The sequence below is a fragment of the Thermobia domestica genome, unplaced genomic scaffold (genome assembly GCF_964235325.1).
Source record: "Thermobia domestica unplaced genomic scaffold, izTheDome1.hap1.1 HAP1_SCAFFOLD_607, whole genome shotgun sequence".
Classification (NCBI taxonomy): domain Eukaryota; kingdom Metazoa; phylum Arthropoda; class Insecta; order Zygentoma; family Lepismatidae; genus Thermobia; species Thermobia domestica.
In genome coordinates, this window is record NW_027656317.1 from 38038 (window position 1) to 56133 (window position 18096).

Sequence of the window (18096 nt, forward strand, 5' to 3'; positions counted from 1 at the left end):
TTTACAATAATGTACTGAACGCCTGCATTAAGGAAGTTCGTGTGTCCATCTTGCAAAATGTTTCGTCTTTTTTCATGCCCACTAAGGTAAATATTCATTTTGCTCTTTTCTCTGTATGCAAACCACATTTCTTAAAGGCAACATTTTCATACAAATGTAGTACTAAAAACTTCTAATTGGCAACATCTGGGCTGCGAAGAGGAAAAAGAAAGAAATCTCGTACGTATTCGCGCGCAATTCGGAATTAGCCAATGAAAAGCACAAAAGCGGCCACCATCTCTCTCTCTTTCTTATTAACGGTTTTGTACTTTCTGCAGTTCTATCAGTGCTGCTAACCTCTTACTATATCATTGAATATGTATGTTTAGATATATATATATATATATATATATATATATATATATATATATTTTTTTTTTTACAAAAAATCATACTACTACGGAATAATATTAAATGCCTTTAAACCCTCATTTCTGTTTGCACTTTCTGTTACACTACCTTCCCCGAACTTCTTTCAAGTTATTAAGTGCAGAACGGGGAGTTATACATATTTACTTGCGCTTTGACAATATCTGCACATTGTGTAATAATAGGAGACGTATAAAATAAAACTATATACTAATACGTATATATATATATATATATATATATATATATATATATATATATACAGTACACATTCCACTATCCGAGGCTTTCCTTTTCTTTTCTTGCTGACGATAAATTACGCTTTTAGAAATGTTGTCTGAAAACAATAAGAATATGTGCAAAAAATACAATCAGAGGTAGAGGTCTTTAACAGGAAATAAGCAAGGGAGTTGAAAAATTTTTTATGCATGTAAAAAATATAGACATGAACCAACTTGTGAAATAAAAAGACCAGAAAACTACTCTTTCTAAATTATGTGTAAACTTTTTACCGAAAACGAAAGTTGCACGAAAGACTTTTTGTCCGTTTTTTGGCCTCCGGTGCTTGGGGTCCCTGATTCAATCCCAGCTCGTGCCGTGTGAACTTTGTCGTGCATAAAGACCGTGCTCATGGGTTTTCTCGGGTTTCTCCCGTTTCCTCCCACTTTCTTCATTCAGTACTCATCATCACCGTCTCCTTTAGCGTAACCGGTATAAGTATGCGACGTAAATCTAAATATTTCATTTCATTTCCCTTTTCTGCTCATACTGCTGATTATGCGCGATTATGCCAACATCCAACTCCGCGGATAATCGTGCGATTACTGTATATACAACTAATACAGATACAACTAATTATATTATCAGTTACAGTATCGGTTTTTATTTACTAATTTGCCTCACTTTATTTGCATCCCTGCAGTAAATAATTCTTATCGATAATAGTTAAAATGTATATTACATTTTAGTGCTTCACGACTGAATGATCATCTGCCTTACGTTATCTCGCAGCTGAAGAGAATGCTACACTGAAAACTACCTTGCGTTATAAAGGGTAAGTGAAACATATCTTAAAAATATCTTTCATACATTTCATTGTGTACATTAAAGAATGTAAGTTTGCCTTTTTCCTGTAATCAATACTTAATAAAGGATTTATTTTTATTTATTTATATACAATTTCATACGTGGTTCGTGATAGTAAACTCGATAGGACACAGTGGCACTATGAACATCCGAATCACTCATCATTCGAACATTCAAATATTTATTCGAATATTAGTATATTCCAAGTAATGTTAACGACGTTAATATGCTTGCCTTTATAGTTAATAATGTCAATTCTTACTTAAAACATACTTCCTTAACAGGACATTGAAGAAAAGGTAGTTGCCAACGGCCATACCATGCTGAATATACCGGTTCTCGTCCGATCACCGAAGTCAAGCAGCATCGGGCCTGGTCAACTTGGATAGGTGACCGCCTGGGAACACCAGGTGCTGTTGGTATACTTTTTCTAATTTTGTTTTTCACAAAGACGAATATTCTCACATCGTTCACCACGATAATTTCGTAATCATGCATTACTTAAAACAATTAGCAACGCTTTCCACGCGCTGGTCTTTTTGAGTATTCACCGACAAACCTACGTAGCTACAATAACTCACTCGAAGCCATATGCATTCGCCAACGGCCATACCATGCTGAATATACCGGTTCTCGTCCGATCACCGAAGTCAAGCAGCATCGGGCCTGGTCAGTACTTGGATGGGTGACCGCCTGGGAACACCAGGTGCTGTTGGCATCTCTTTTTCAAATTTCATTATCCTTCAAGTACGAAAATACTAGAAACATTAATTTTATAGTACTTTCAAGAGATAATTTATCAACATTATTTCATAGCGATTAATCGATATTCTAAGCGTTATACCCACTATTTCTTACACTAACAGCCTGTTTATTTGCACGGCACATTAAAATAACCTGATTTCCGATCCGTGTGCACCTACTACTATACTTAACACGGAATGTATTACACCACTTTTTAAAAGTAAATTATTATGACTAAGTGTAGATCTCCGGCGAGTAAATGCCTTTCGTATACAAGCACGACACATCTCCGCTATGTGCTTTACTTTTTTACTAACAGCATATAGAAATTGGATTTCAACGTGTTTCTACATAACAGAATGAAGCAAATTTCGTGATTTAACTCTTTCGAATAATGTGTTGGTCCTGACAAGGACCGTTTGAAATGAAAAATCTTGAAGAAGATTTTTACTTAGAGCTTGTGTACTTGGTAACAGCCTTCGTACCCTCACTTACAGCGTGCTTGGCAAGTTCACCAGGCAAAAGAAGGCGCACAGCTGTTTGGATTTCCCGGCTGGTGATAGTTGACCGCTTATTGTAATGGGCCAAACGAGAAGCTTCAGCAGCAATACGCTCGAAGATGTCATTAACAAAGCTGTTCATGATACTCATAGCTTTGCTAGATATGCCAGTGTCAGGATGCACTTGCTTCAAAACTTTGTAGATGTAAATGGCATAGCTCTCCTTCCTCCTCCTCTTCTTCTTCTTATCTCCCTTGGAGATATTCTTTTGGGCTTTACCAGCCTTCTTTGCAGCCTTTCCGCTAGTTTTTGGTGGCATGATGACTCACTCGTTCAGCAAAATTAGATGTGTCCGCCGATTTATCGACTTCATTTAAATTACAGTACGTGTTTCAATTCGCGCCAACTGCCTTGCTTTTCATTTGATGCACTCGGGTGCACGCTTGAAGTAGTAACAAAACTGACTTGATTCATGGGAGGCCGCAATTTTTCCTCTCATCTTATTACGAAAGAATATTGAACAATGTCTGGTCGCGGCAAAGGTGGAAAAGTCAAGGGAAAGAGCAAGTCCCGCTCCAGCAGGGCTGGCCTTCAATTCCCAGTAGGCAGAATCCATCGTCTTTTGCGAAAGGGTAACTATGCCGAACGAGTTGGTGCTGGCGCTCCCGTGTATTTGGCTGCAGTCATGGAATACCTGGCAGCTGAAGTTCTTGAGTTGGCAGGCAACGCTGCTCGTGACAACAAGAAGACTAGGATTATTCCACGTCATCTGCAGTTAGCTATCCGTAACGACGAGGAATTAAACAAGTTGTTGTCTGGAGTTACAATCGCTCAGGGTGGTGTTTTGCCCAACATTCAAGCTGTACTTCTGCCCAAGAAAACTGAGAAGAAGGCATAAATGTAAGACCTATATCTCATACAAATCGGCCCTTATGAGGGCCACAAACCCCTTTATAGAGGAGATTTACGATTGAAATGAATTGTTTTCGATATACAGACTCATCAAAAGTGTCTGAGATAGTTGCTTAGTTTCATTCGAAATTCTCGCTGCTATTCGATTAATTAGTATATGTGTAGTCGTCGATCGTAATTGAAGCCCATAGGAAGTCACACTAACTTTAGAATACTCCAAACAGCGATGTGCTTAGTTCCCACTACATTATTAATTATAAGATCATTACCTTTTGTATTGTCGCTAGCTACATTTTTTTGATATTTGCGTACATCGGGCATATTACCCAGAGGACAGGACAGTCGAGCCCAGATTCTCAGCAATGGAAGAAAACCTCATACCACATATTCTCATGTACTTCATGCTAGACAAAGGAATTTCCAACATTCTTAAAGCACTCATGTTTCTCTCTTGCGTTGGCTTGGCTGAAATTACTCTGTTCAATATGTTCTCGACATTTATTATTGTTCATTACTATGCCCCAATGACATCATGAACAGAGCGGATCAGAAAACTTTCCTAAATTTCTTTTGCAACATAGTAATGACATTAAATGCACACTTAAGTACGATTTATTCTTTGCAAGGTCGATATTCATATTTGTGTGATATGTGTTATATGTATATGGTTTGTAATACGCAACTACTCTTATTCTCTGATCTCAGAACTCATTTGCTACTGTGCCCAACGAGCGAGCCTAGGTTTCTTGTAACTACTGCCTTTCTTTAGTAAATAATGTGAAGTATACAATGCATTAACCTACATCTCATATTTGTATTACTCTTTATTTTAGTAACCCGCTACGAAGTGTCATTAATTTACATGTAAATCACAATAGACACTACCGCAAAAGAAAGAAATCGAACCCAAGACCACGTAAACAAGATAAAGGACAAGATTCAGGTTTCTAACGCATTATTCGCCCCTCACAGCACAGTATAGAAGTTGTATAAGCCTCTATACGTACATCCTACTGTCAGAACAGAAATTCCGACTTGAGTTTCGCATCTCTCATGCTCGCTACTTCCAACAAATCGCCAATTTCCAACCAGAACCCCTTCTCCAGCATTAATACTGCTACATGATATGAATACGTATACATGAACGTACATAATGTAAAAAAAAACGTATGATTTTCTCAAATTAATCTCTCTACGTCTGTAATTTAGTGTGCATCAAAAGGCTTTAATGTAGTTACACGAATTCTTATAATCTAACAGAAAATCGCACAAAGTAAATCTTTCCCTTTATATAAATTTGTTGGCTCTGAAAAGAGCCGTTTATGCCAATTTTATATCCAAAATAGGAGGAACCCCAACTTAACCTCCGAAACCGTACAGGGTTCTTCCTTGCCTCTTCAAGGCATACACAACATCCATAGCTGTCACTGTCTTCCTCTTGGCGTGTTCTGTGTATGTAACAGCATCTCTGATTACGTTCTCCAGGAATACTTTCAATACTCCTCGGGTCTCTTCATAAATGAGACCAGAGATACGCTTCACACCACCACGGCGAGCAAGACGCCTAATAGCGGGTTTGGTGATACCCTGGATGTTGTCACGAAGAACTTTACGGTGGCGCTTGGCACCTCCTTTGCCAAGACCCTTGCCTCCTTTTCCACGTCCTGTCATTTCGATATGTTACTGCTTCGCTCACCACACACGAGAAATACAAGCCCAAGCAGCCATCATCATCATCATCATTGAACCGAAGGTTCCCCTTCAAAGAGAAGGGAGGATTTATTAGCACCGTTGCTACTCTATCCATTATGTAAAATTGTCATGTGTCTTTGGGTCTTTACGTCTTATTTGTCTTTGGTTTGTCTGCCAGTGTTTCTCGTGGTGGTGCATTGCGTTTTGTCTGTTGTACTTACTATGTTTTTTTTTTTTTTTTTTATTATTATTATTATTATTATTTTTTTTTTATTTATTTATTTTTTATTGCTTTTCTTAATACATTTCTTTCCTCCTACTTTAGATATAAAAAAGGCATAAACTGTGTTGTGTAAATTGTTGTATTACTTGTTTGTGAGTGTGATGTTGAGTTCTTCTGTGTGGGAAAAGGTGTGTGTTTGTTCTGAGGTGTGGGTTGTTGCTATTGTGTTCTTCATTGTGGGGGGAGTAGTGTTAGATGTTGTGTTCTTCTTATTGATTGTATGTTTGTATAAGTGCTACCTAACGTCTCGCATGGAGTAGGCAGGAAATTAGGCTTTTACTTTCTCTGCGCTGAAGATAGTTTGGCGAGTAGTTTTGGGTGAAGATAGGGGAGTTTCTGATTTTTTGTGCATATCTGTGATTCAGTCTTGCGATTTCCAGGGGTAGTGGGTTGATCCCCGCCTGCCGATAGAGTTCTTCCTTTGGTGTTTGAAAAAGGTTGAGAGTTAGCCGCAGCCAGTATCGTTCAGTCTTAGCGAGGGCTTCTATATTTGCCCTGCTGTAGATTTGATGTCCGTATAGTAGAATTGATCTGATGATGGTTTTGTAGATATGCATTTTGTTTTTTGTTGTCAGTGGTGCAGTTTTTATCTTGTTTCTTGTTTTTAGGGCAGCTACTTTGGCTCTTCGTTTGGTGTTTTTTATGTGGCCGTTGAGATTGAGTAATCTGTCGAAAGTGACACCAAGGTATTTAGCTGTTTTGGAAGGGAAAATATGTGTCCTTCCCAGCATAATGGTTTTATCGAGATCTCTTCTAGTTCCCCTTCTGTTTGGGTAGCATAAGAGGATCTGAGTCTTTTTTGGGTTTATTGTGAGCCTCCATTTGTGGCACCAGTTGCTGAAATTTTGAATTTCTTTTCCGAATCTATTTAATATATGTGTTGTATTGGCCGCCGTGGTCCAGTACGCCGTGTCGTCTGCGTACAGGGCCATTGTGCATTTAGAGTCTTTCCTCAGAGGAGTGTCATTGACATATAATATGTACAGTAGGGGGGCAATTGTAGAGCCCTGGGGGACCCCTTTTTCTAGATTTATTTCTTGTGATAGTTCTCCTTCGATAAGGACACGCGTGCTTCTGCCCCTAAGAAAGTTGTGAATCCAGCGGACTATGGCGGTGGGTAGATCTAAATCTGAGAGTTTGACGAGCAGACCGTCGTGCCATACAGTGTCGAACGCGGAGCTGAGGTCCATGAAGATGGCTCCTCCCCTCTTCTTGTTTAGAGTGGCTTCATTTATGTCATTTTTGAGTCTCACCAGCTGGTCCACTGTGGAGTGCCCCGGTCTGAAGCCTGCCTGCTGGTTTGACAGTTGGTGGCTTTGCTGTAAATAGCTATGAAGTCTGTTAACTAGAATTTTTTCCATGAGTTTGGAGAAGGTGTTAGTTAATGAGATAGGTCTGTAGTTTTCAGACTTCTTCGCATCTTTTCCAGGCTTGGGGATCAGAATTAGGTGGGCAGTTTTCCAGGCTGATGGCACGTATCCAGTTCTAATTGTGGCAGTGAAAAGCCGGGCAAGGGCGGCATGGAATGCTGGTGGTGCTTTCTTTATGTGTATGGCTTGGATTTGGTCAGGGCCAGGGGCTGTGTTCTTCTTCTTCCTTAGGGCGGCCTGAATTTCGCTAACTTCCACGGGGGCCACTAGCGCCCTACGATCTCCCCTAGGTTGTCTGTGCGCAACCTGTGTAGTGAGGTCATTGTGGTGGCTTAACGTCGCCTTGATACGTTCTGCACATTCCTGTATGTACTGATGTGCCCCTTCTGTAATTGGGGATTCTGTGTATTTCTGTTGTATTTTGTGCTGGAAGAATGCGCATTTTTCCGTTGGCGTGGAGAGAAGTTCCCCATCGATGCTGTTTTCCATGTGATGTTTGTCTTTATTGTTGTTTTGGAGCATTTTCCAAAATTTGGTCAGATTTGTCCTGTATGCTTCTGCAAGATCGTCGCAGAACATCTCAAAGCGTGCCTGCCTGAACGCTTTTATATCGTTTGTTATTTCTCTTCCCAGTTTGTTAATCTGATTTTTAATTGCTTCTGAGGGTGTGTTATTCTGTAGTCGTAAGTAGTGCCTTTTGAGTCGTATTTTCCGTATTATTTCTATAGGAAGTATTTCCCCGTTGTTTTTCCTGGTGGCGGTTGGTACATGCTTTTCATCTGCTTTTTGGATGATTTGTGTGAGATTATTATTTAGTATGTCTATGCCTTCAGGGGTGTCCATGTGATGAAGATGTTTGACGGCCTCCTCTATTTCCGTCTTGTAGGCGTCCCAATCTGCCTTTCTGTAGATTTTGAATTTCTTGTGCGGAACAGGCGTAATTGGCACATTTTGTAGTTGAATTACTATTCCGGCGTGGTCACTCCTGAAGGCAAAATCTCTTTTGGTGGTCGGATTATGGATACGTAGGTTCCCCACGGTGCTAAGTACTATGTCCGGTTTCGTGTCTACTTCTCCAGTGCTTCCTTTGCGGGTGGGGCCATCGATATGAACTTTCATTAATGAGGCATTTGCCAGATACGGGAAGAATTTTTTGCCATTTTCGGTGGTAATGGGGTCCCCCATGAGCCTGTGTTGGCTGTTTAGATCCGCTGCTAGGATCATGTTGTGTGATTTTGCCAGGTAGTTCAGGAGTGGGAATGAGTCCTCTATGTTTGTATCCGGGGAATTGTAGAGGGTTGCTATGGTTAGTTTATATTTCCCTTGTATTTCTATGGCAAGCGGGGTGGTGATTTTGCTTCTGTATTTAGCGGGGAGGGTGAGGGCTCTGTGTGGGATGTCCTTTCTTACGAGTATGGCAGTGCCCCCATCAGGGGTGTCCCGGTCCTCTCTGTGTGCTGTGTATCCCACTGAGTTCAGTCTCACGTTGGAGGTCAGTTTCGTTTCATTCAGTACGATGACGTCGATTTGGTGGTCCTCTGCGTAGGTGCTTATTGCCTTGATTTTGTTTCTGATTCCCCGTATGTTCACATATAGGATGTTTAGTTGGTTTAGGTTTCTTTCTCTACTTGTATCGTTATGTGCTGTCTTCATGTTCTTCTTGTAGCATGTGTTGGTCCTGTAGTTTGGTTTTCCTGTGGTTCACTTTCTGGTAATTAGTGTAGGGGATATTGGTGATGTTGATATGTCCGTGGGTTGACAGTAAAATGTTTAGCCTGTCACCGAAAAATTGTTCCGACGCAGTGTTAATTGCTTCATTTAGCGCTGTTAGTTTGTCGTTGTTTTGGAACGCAAAAATTGCAGCAACCCATTTTCTGATTTTTAGTGTGGCCTCAGCTATTTCTTGTTTGATGGTGGCGTGTAAGTCACTGTTCGGTTCATGTTCTCGATTTGCCTCCGGTTCTTCGCTTTCTGACCGAGTGGCATTTGTCTTGTGTGCGGATCTGGGGGGAGAGGGGGGTTTCTCCCCTTCCATGATGTTGGTCTGTGGGGCGCCATTTGTGTCAGTTACTAGAAGTTTTAGCTTTCCGAGAGTTTTGGAGTGTTTAGGGCGTCTCGGGCATTGTGCCCCTCCAGTTTTGTGGCCCTCTTTTTTGCAGGTAACGCACAGTGGGCGCTTTCCTGTTTGCGAGCAGGTGTGGTTCCTATCATAATTATTCCCACATTTGTAGCACTTTTGTGCTTTTGTGCATGACCTGTAATCGTGGTTATATTCATAGCATCTGGGGCACGGTGCTGGGCGCCCAGAGTTTCTGGAGGGCTCGACTTTAAATGTGTGAAAGCCAATGGATATTCCGTGTGTGATAAGGGTATTTATCTGTGTTGGGTCTTTCGAGAAGAGACGCAAGAGTGGGATTGGCCCCGCGTCATTTCTCATTCTGATAATGTTGGTGAAAGAAATGCCTCTTTCTGATAGCTGTGCTTTAATTTCTTCGATTTTTGATTCCGTGCTTACACCTCGTATTACACACGTGAAAGTGGCCCTAGTGTCCATATTCTTGGGGCGTTTTGCCGGTTGTCTTTCATTGTCAGTGTCCCATTCGGCGCTGGGTCCGAAGTCCTTAGGTGTGTATATAGCAAGGAAACGTGTTTTATCTTCTTTAGTTTTGAAGTTTAGTCTGAGACCGTTTGCGCTACTGATGTTGTATGCGTTGACTGCAATATTTGCTAGCCTGTTTGTAATGAATTTTTCCAGCGTTATAGGGTCTTGGAACTCCCTCTTAATGTTGTAGATTATCACTGGTTGTATGATGTTCGTAGCTGAGCTGTGGTTGTTTTGTGGTGTGGTGTTTGGTATTGGCTTTGAGAGTGGTTTCTCATTGGCTAGTAACCTTTCCTCTTCTTCTTCTTCTACTACATCTGCTGAAGTCCTCTCATTGGGCGAGGGGCTTTCTGGGGGAGTCCTCTCATTGGTCGAGGGGCTAGCCTCAGGAGTCCTCTCATTGGTCTGTGAGCTGGGCAGTGGTGTTCTTTCATTGGCCACGGAGCTGGCCACTCCCGTGTTTTTCACTGCGGCAGCGCTGCTCGGTCCCTGGCTGCCTGGGCAGTCGCTGTCAGGGGAAATGTCTTCCTCTGATGAGGGTTCGGTGTCGCTGGTGTAATTTTCTGTCAGTTCTGCTTCTTTGTAGTTCGTGTCGGTTTTTGCTCTATTATTTCGTTCTTGATGTCTCCCGTCATTTTCAACTTCTTCGTCCGAATACCAGGGTCTAGTTTGGATCGCCTGTTTCCTTGGACGCTTCTGGCCTAGATTCCCTAGTGTGAGGGCCTTATCAGGGCCATTTTCGGCAGTATTGTTCCTAGGGGTGCTTGGGGTTCGCGGCCTCCTGAGTTCTGATGTGTGGGGGAGCGCTCGCTCATTAGCAATGGTGTCACTTGGGTATTGTGTTAGGTTCTTGCTGATATCTTTTATTCTGGCCGTGGTCCTTCGTTGCTTGCTTGCTCTGGTGCTCATTTGGGGGGACACAGCTGCCTCTTCTTCTTTAGCCTGTTCCCTCTGGGGAATGGATTTCCCACTGTGCTGTATCTCCCAGAAACTTTGACTTCTCACTTCTTGTGCGGGTAGTGTGGGATGACTATCTATCGATGGCCATGTTGTTTTGCTGGTGCTTGCTGTCGCAGTAGAGGTGCTTGATGTTCGTTGCTTCCAATTCTTCGTGCTTGCCTTCGTTTCCTTTTCCTTCTTTAGCGAAGGCAGGTTGTGGGGACGGCCTGGAGATCTACTATTGGATGTACTGCTCTGTCTGTATAATTGTGACGTAGACATTTTGTTGTAGAAGAATTATGTATATATATATATATATATGTATATATATATATATATGTCTGTAAGTGTATATATACCAAACTATTTGTAATTTAGTTTAACTTGTTTTTGCGTCTTGTACTAAAGTCTGGGGGTAGTTGGGGGGGGCGGTCCGTGGACCGGTCTTTGTCAGTCCCTATCACGTCCTCCCCTTAAGCGGGAAGTGTGATGAGTATATGTTATGTGGTGTGCGTGCGTGTAGACGGAAATCAAACCCCTTCGTTCGCACCAGTAGGTATCCAGAGTTGAATTCCGGGTGTGTTCTAGTCTTGGTGCAGTACCTCTCAGATCGCTGATGGTTCGAGTCACCCCCGACTGTCGGCAAGGCCTGTACGTACACCAGTACCAGTGCGAATCTTAGTGCTGGGAAGGTCGAGGCGACTCAAGACAGCAGACGGTCTGCGAGGTTGTAGTACAGTCATACACGTTTGTATAAATATATTTTTTTTTCCGCTATTAGACGTGTGGCTCGCTTCTCTTATCCGAACAGAACACACTGATCACTACACTATGCTACTTTCCGCTATAATCGTCGCGATAGGATATTCCACTGAGTGTATTGGTAAAAGGATTTAGCTCTAGGTTTTCAGCGGGATATCCTATATAGTGGCACTAAATCTGTGCAGATACCGCGAAAACGAAGGAAGAACCATAAACGCGACCGTCCGTTATGTTAGGGTACCTCCGCAAGAATGAGCCCAAGCAGCCCAAGACTCGTGGTTTTGTTCCTTCGATCATGCAGGGAAAGCACGGAGGAAAAACACAAAACGTGTCTAAGCCAATGAGAACTGTCCTTTTCGACTGACTTTATCCAATGAGAAATAGCTTGATTTAACGGTTTTGCTCTTTATATAACTTGACTTCATTCAGCGCGCAATTATTTGAAACAAGTCGTGACAGTTGCAATGGCACGTACCAAGCAGACAGCTAGGAAATCTACTGGAGGCAAAGCTCCTCGAAAGCAGCTTGCCACCAAAGCTGCAAGAAAGAGTGCTCCAGCTACCGGTGGAGTGAAAAAGCCCCATCGTTACAGGCCTGGTACTGTGGCTCTCCGAGAAATTCGTCGTTACCAGAAGAGCACTGAATTGCTCATCCGCAAGCTGCCCTTCCAACGACTCGTCCGAGAAATTGCACAAGATTTCAAGACAGATCTTCGCTTCCAAAGCTCAGCTGTCATGGCTTTACAGGAGGCAAGTGAAGCTTACCTTGTAGGGCTTTTCGAAGACACCAACTTGTGTGCTATTCACGCAAAGAGAGTCACAATCATGCCTAAGGACATTCAGCTTGCTCGCCGCATCCGTGGGGAACGTGCTTAAGTTTGAAGTTCTGGCACTGAGTTCAAAAACGGTCCTTTTTAGGACCAATACACTACTTAGAGATGCTGTTATCCTAACAAGGATCTTGTCCATACTTGTTATCTTTTTTTTTTAAATTCTCACGCCGTATGTTGCATAGTTAATACATCTACCTTCGTTTTCCTGTCGTTTCGTATATCATCCTATCTTTCAAGTATATTCTTTAGTTTTCCCCTATGTTTACCGATTGATTATCTTCGTTTTATGTGGTCAAGGGTTCGATTTTGCCATATGTTGCATAACTTAACTTCGATTCAACCACTGTTTGCCCTTCTCAACGTTATTAATCTGATAGAACTCGCAGGCGAAATATGTACTTCTTCCAAGGTAGCAAAAGTAATATTATTTTGTCAGAGGTCGCTGCTGTTGAATGCAAACGTTAAACTAAACTTTCTTTAAGTGTCTGTTTGTACTTAACATCAGTTCAATTGTACACCTACATTTCTGCTGGTGTTACTATTTTTCTTTATAGCAATATTACGAATTATAAGACGGTATCCGTGGTTATTAGCGTGTTCCCTTTTCCTAACACTTTCTCATTACACCAGTATTTCCATCATTCATTAGGCGTAATCACCCGTCTCCTTTATCATAAAAATCATAATAGTACGACGTTAAATTGAAACATAGTCTACTTCACTTTCACGAGTTGTAATAAGTTCGAACATTTCTTTCACCCCAGCCTTGAAAAGAGTTGATTTTAGTTTAGTGTCCCTTTCAGCAGCAAGGCTGTTTCAAACGTGGACCTACTTATTAACGTGCAATGCGAAACATTTGAGCTCCCACCGAGAATCGAACCCAGTCAGCCTGCAAAAGTTTTTCTAACAAATGCATTAAGTGCGTTTTCTGTACTGTTTCGCTACTTGAAGATAGGAACAAGGAAAAAGTAAGTGATCACAAATTGACATTACGTAATGTGTTCCCCATTTTTTTTCGAGTACACCATTCTTGACACCCGTGAAAGCTTTCTTTCCCCACCCTCAATTCCCCTCTGTTATAAAGCACTTACATCAAGAAGTGCTTCGGTTAAAAAGAAAACTCAAAGTCCCTTGCGTGTATACTATACATTGCTATGAATGAACATGTGATAATGATAGGAAAAGCACAATTTTACTCTTCTCAAAGTATTTGATGGCTCTAAAAAGAGCCGTTTTAAAATGTCAGATGATTTACTGACACATTTACTTCTTCTTTGGTGCAGCCTTCTTAGCACTTTTCGGTTTTGCTGTAGCCTTCTTTGGCTTCGGGGCCTTTGGCTTCTTGGGAGTTTTTGCCTTCTTCACTTTAGATGGTGATTTCTTAGGTTTGGGAGCAGCAGCCTTTTTCTTTTCACCAGTCTTCTTGGGACGTTTAGCTGCTGGCTTTTTCGCAGGCTTCTTCTCCTTTGATGCTGATCGTTTCGCCTTGGTTGAAGATCCACCTTCAGGCTTCTCCTTCAGCGATGAAGCACTAAGCTTAAACGATCCAGATGCACCTTTTCCCTTGGTCTGAACCAAAGACCCAGAAGCAACTGCACTTCTCAAGTATTTCTTGATAAATGGAGCAAGCTTCTCGGCATCCACTTTGTAGTTCTGAGAGATGTATTTCTTAATAGCTTGCAGTGAACTTCCTCCCCTTTCCTTCAAATTCTTGATGGCGTTGTTCACCATTTCTGATGTTCTTGGATGAGAAGGTGTTGTTTTTGGTTTCTTAGGCTTTGCAGACTTCTTAGGAGAAGCCTGTGCCGGGGCTGCAGGTGCTGATGCCGTATCTGCCATTGCTTTCTGCAATAAACTCAACGATACTGAAGAATGAAATTTTCGCTAGCAGGCAGCGTTGAGTTTGGTTACGGAGCGCGGACCGGATAGAAAGCACTTGCTGAGGCGGGCTGAGGTAAACAGAAGTTCGTAGTTGCCACAACGATAAGTGTGTTTCCTTCTATTTTGATAAACGATTTTTTTCAGGTATTCAATGAATGCACCAGATCCTATTCTTCCTTACTGGCTAGAAGAAACTTTATTCCACATAACTCAAAAGGCATTTGTTTTTATTCGCTTTTCTATTTTATGTTTCAGTCATTGCTAAGTCGGTCACACTACTTTTTCACCCTCCTTGTGCTTATAATTTTCATAATTTAACATGGAAATACTTATCAATAAATAATTATATTACCATGGTAATTAACTTCAATCCTTCCTGTGATTATACGCAAAGTACCATCTTCGTACTGCTTACTATAGTTCAATGAAGGGAATCTATAAAGTAACGCGTGTCGCACACATCTGCCTTGCAAACTCCCTGGCCTACTTCCAATGTATAGACTTTTATTTCAAATCCTGATTTAATTTCATAATTTTCTGTAGATTTTAACATTTTATTACCCAGCTTCTTAATACGAATGACAATCAAGCCTAAATATTTATTCCCTTTAACTTTATTTTTCTTTTTTATTTTGTGCCTTGTTTCATATTTGTTCTTACGTTAGCAATTAACGCACTTACCGTAGTTATGTATGAACAGGTTGTTTCTATATTTATTTTATTCCAAATAAATTAAATATATATACGGATTATTTTATGGTAGTTGATATTTTCTGTTGTTTCCTACGTGAATTGAGGAAACGCACGGACTTTCGCCTAATTCTTGTGCTACTTTCATATGTCTGTATCTGTCGAATGCTGTCGATCTGTCGAAATGTGTATTACTATCTGTCGATTCATCGAGTGAACTGAATTCGTTAACCATTTCACCAGGCGCGCATGCATTTTTTTTTCTTCTAAGGGATCCAAGCTTCGGGGGGCAAGGTTCCAATACTACAAGCCACTATGTCTATATACTATTATTCTGCATTCGAAAACACGATAAATATTCCACTTACTTTTTCACAAAAACATGATACAGACAGAGTACAGATGAAGTGTAAGATCAGATTTATATTGATGATACATCAATATTTTCCCTGTTAATAACTACATTTAATGAGAAAGTCTGCAAATGTATGTTCACTTAGGAACTTTTGCGAGGAGTCCGCACCCGGTGGACACCCCGTGAGTACGCCTCTGCACTTGACTATACTTCGAATTATACTGCAAACAGTTGTATTTTAGTTTCCCCGTTTAGTTCATCGATATCATTAACACAAAGAAAATAGATGTTATAGATGCGTATTCTCAGTTCTCGCTTTATATCCGGACGTCTGCAAAAATCTACTCCTTTTCTTTCTTTCACGCATCCACCAAACTAACAATGATTTGTATTATAATATTTGCGCATAAAATGTATATCTCATACCTTCCATGTTCTCAAGTATTCATAGACAAAAACGGTTATTTTCTGCGAACAAATTGTCCAAACACAGTGCAAATGTCATCTATAGATTGTCCTGGTTCCGTCTGCGTGTACATAACAATGCGTCATAATCATACATTGCACATTAAGGATATCAATTAATCTTCCCAAATTCCTAGATATGCCTGGCAAAAGTTCCGCGTGTTGTAAGGATATTACATTTGTACTACCGACAAGGTGGTATCTTCCAACATTGAAGTTCAATAAACCCCAAATGTGTCGGATATAGTATTTGATTTCTTGTCTCATTGTTTGCGTCAGAGATGTCTTCTCAAGTTAGGATTTACGATACATACAGGATGAGTTGTATATATTGTTGCTGCCAGCTCTATATTAATCCCATATTTGTAAACGAATAAAAACAGTATTCTAATTATAACAATGTGCTCACAATTAATTTTATTCTTAATTGTTATACGTATTGTTGATTAAAAATGAAAATGTTGCTAAGTGAATTTTATTAATATTTTCTGTTGCGTGATATAGGAAGTGAGTGAAATATTGGAGGAATATAGTGTGCGTAGCAGATGATGTGCAGTGGCTTTGGATCGCCTGTGATAAGGTAAGGCATTTGCTATTTTAATTAACGCATTTTATATACTGTAATCCTAATTATTTTTATGTGAATGTGCTTACTACTTGTGTATTCAGTGGGACCGATGTTTTAATATGTATGGTCAAGCAGTGTCGAGCCTGGTCAGTGTGTGGATAGGTGACCATTTTTTGTAAATCGATAACATTTAACTTTGTAAACACGGATGAAGTAGAAGTATATTTATTTTATTTTTTACCTCAAATATGTAGGACACTTCTCCTTTGTACATCAATTATTATTATTAGTTCAACTTGTTTACAAGTTAAATGAAAAGAATAGTCGTTATCGTGTGATGATTGTGCTCATTAGGCTAAAGAAGACTCGTGATAAGAAAGAAAAGAAGAACGGTGCTCAAGTTTCGTCACAGCATATTCTCAAAAATTTACAGGCAAAATTCAGTGTTCTGCATGAAAAGGCATATTTGTACGAAAAAAAAAAAATTCTGCAGACGACAGAATTAAATAAAGTAATACACATGTATTTTAGAGTTACTGGTGTAAAATCATTACAAGTGCTTTGCCAGGTGGCCAATAAAAAGCACGAATACTATTTAAGGGAGCCAAAACAGGAGAAAGCTGGGGGCCTGAGCGATAGCAAGAATGTGCGTCCAAAGTGAACAGGAGCGAAGGCGACGCGGGTATACGTATAAGCAAGGGTAGTGGAAACCAGTTAGTTTTCGAGTTTCAATAGCACTTGTCATGCATCCATACTAGTAGCGCCCCGCTTGTAAACATTAAGTACACTATGCAAGAATACACCGCCGGTGGAAAATAGTACCTAATACAGTTATCTTTCATATATACTGACTTATTTTACAGTAGTAACCCAACACTAGTAAACGTAAAATAAAAGTGTATAACTTTATATTTAATTCTATCGCCTGGCTTAGTTTTTCACCTGTAAGATGTACTTATTTAGAGCAAGTTTCTTAACTAGCAAATTAAACCGAGAACCACAGCAACCATATATATATTCTTATGATGTACTTTTCTTTGAGTGGTGTTCTCTGTCTATTGAATAACATTTTCTCAGTTTAATGCTAGCAAAAAACAAAACAAAATCAAAGTGTTTCTATATAAATTTAGTTCACCGTGTTGTAATATCACATGGAATTGAAAAACGAATAGTCGAACCTCTGCTATCTCGATCAAACTTCTCAGGATGATATACTGACTTACCGCAGAAGTTCGACTGAATACGTTTCTCAGTTCCATGGGAGAACCTGGAGAAGCAAAAGCCTGCGCAACGGAAAATACTAAATAAACTTGTAGAGCAGGTCAAGATGTATCATCATGCCAAGTTTCATTCAGATCAGAGAAGTTTGGCTGCAGCCATTTTCATTACAAAGCACAAAATGGATGGTCCCTAACCTCGAGAATCTTCACAATTGTCGACGAGTTGAACTGCACTCATCTGATCAAAATCAAACTTAAAATGACAGTTCACTTTCAACTGTTAAATAATATGATATGCAGGCTTCTGCTTTCCTAGTTACAGTCTATCCACTGTGGTATGCATATTAGTACAAATGTGAGAGTGCATATTTATTAAAGATTTGCTTCAAAAAGCGATGAAAGACATAGGCATTGCCGCGGGCGGTGATAACAAGATGCCGGAAAACGAACAAGCAGAAAGAATATGGGCTGAAGAAGTGTAAACGACGACGCGGCGGCCCGTAAAGGTGTTGCCGTCCTATTAAATGAATAATATCAAAAGAAAGAAAAAAAAAGTAAAAAATTTCGCGCTCGTAATCAAGACAGAAAGCAACTAAAGGAAATCTTTGTTTTACGTCCCACGTTATGCCGCTTAGGCTAAAAGAGGCGCTGATTATGAGAAATGATTGAAATGGTGGTGGAATGAAGAAAGTGGGAGGAAACGGGAGAACCCCGCGGTAACCCACCGCACATAGTTTTTGTCCACCATAAAGTTAACTTGGCGGGGGCTCAAGACAGAAAGACGGTT

At 40.5% G+C, this 18096-nt stretch overlaps 1 protein-coding gene, 1 non-coding gene and 1 pseudogene across 2 annotated transcripts; 2 read left to right on the top strand and 1 right to left on the bottom strand.

Moving 5' to 3' along the window:
* The first annotated feature begins 1799 nt into the window (after positions 1 to 1799).
* On the top strand, positions 1800 to 1916 carry LOC145677091 (5S ribosomal RNA; annotated as a pseudogene).
* A 177-nt stretch (positions 1917 to 2093) lies between these two features.
* LOC145677093 (5S ribosomal RNA) lies at positions 2094 to 2212 on the top strand. The gene has a single exon (XR_014129622.1). It is a non-coding gene; the product is annotated as a 5S ribosomal RNA (ribosomal RNA).
* An 11138-nt stretch (positions 2213 to 13350) lies between these two features.
* Positions 13351 to 13969, bottom strand: LOC145677081 (uncharacterized). Its single transcript, XM_081747760.1, has one exon. It carries the CDS (start codon positions 13967 to 13969, stop codon positions 13394 to 13396), a length of 576 nt encoding a protein of 191 aa, XP_081603886.1. The 3' UTR covers positions 13351 to 13393.
* Positions 13970 to 18096: the final 4127 nt, after the last annotated feature.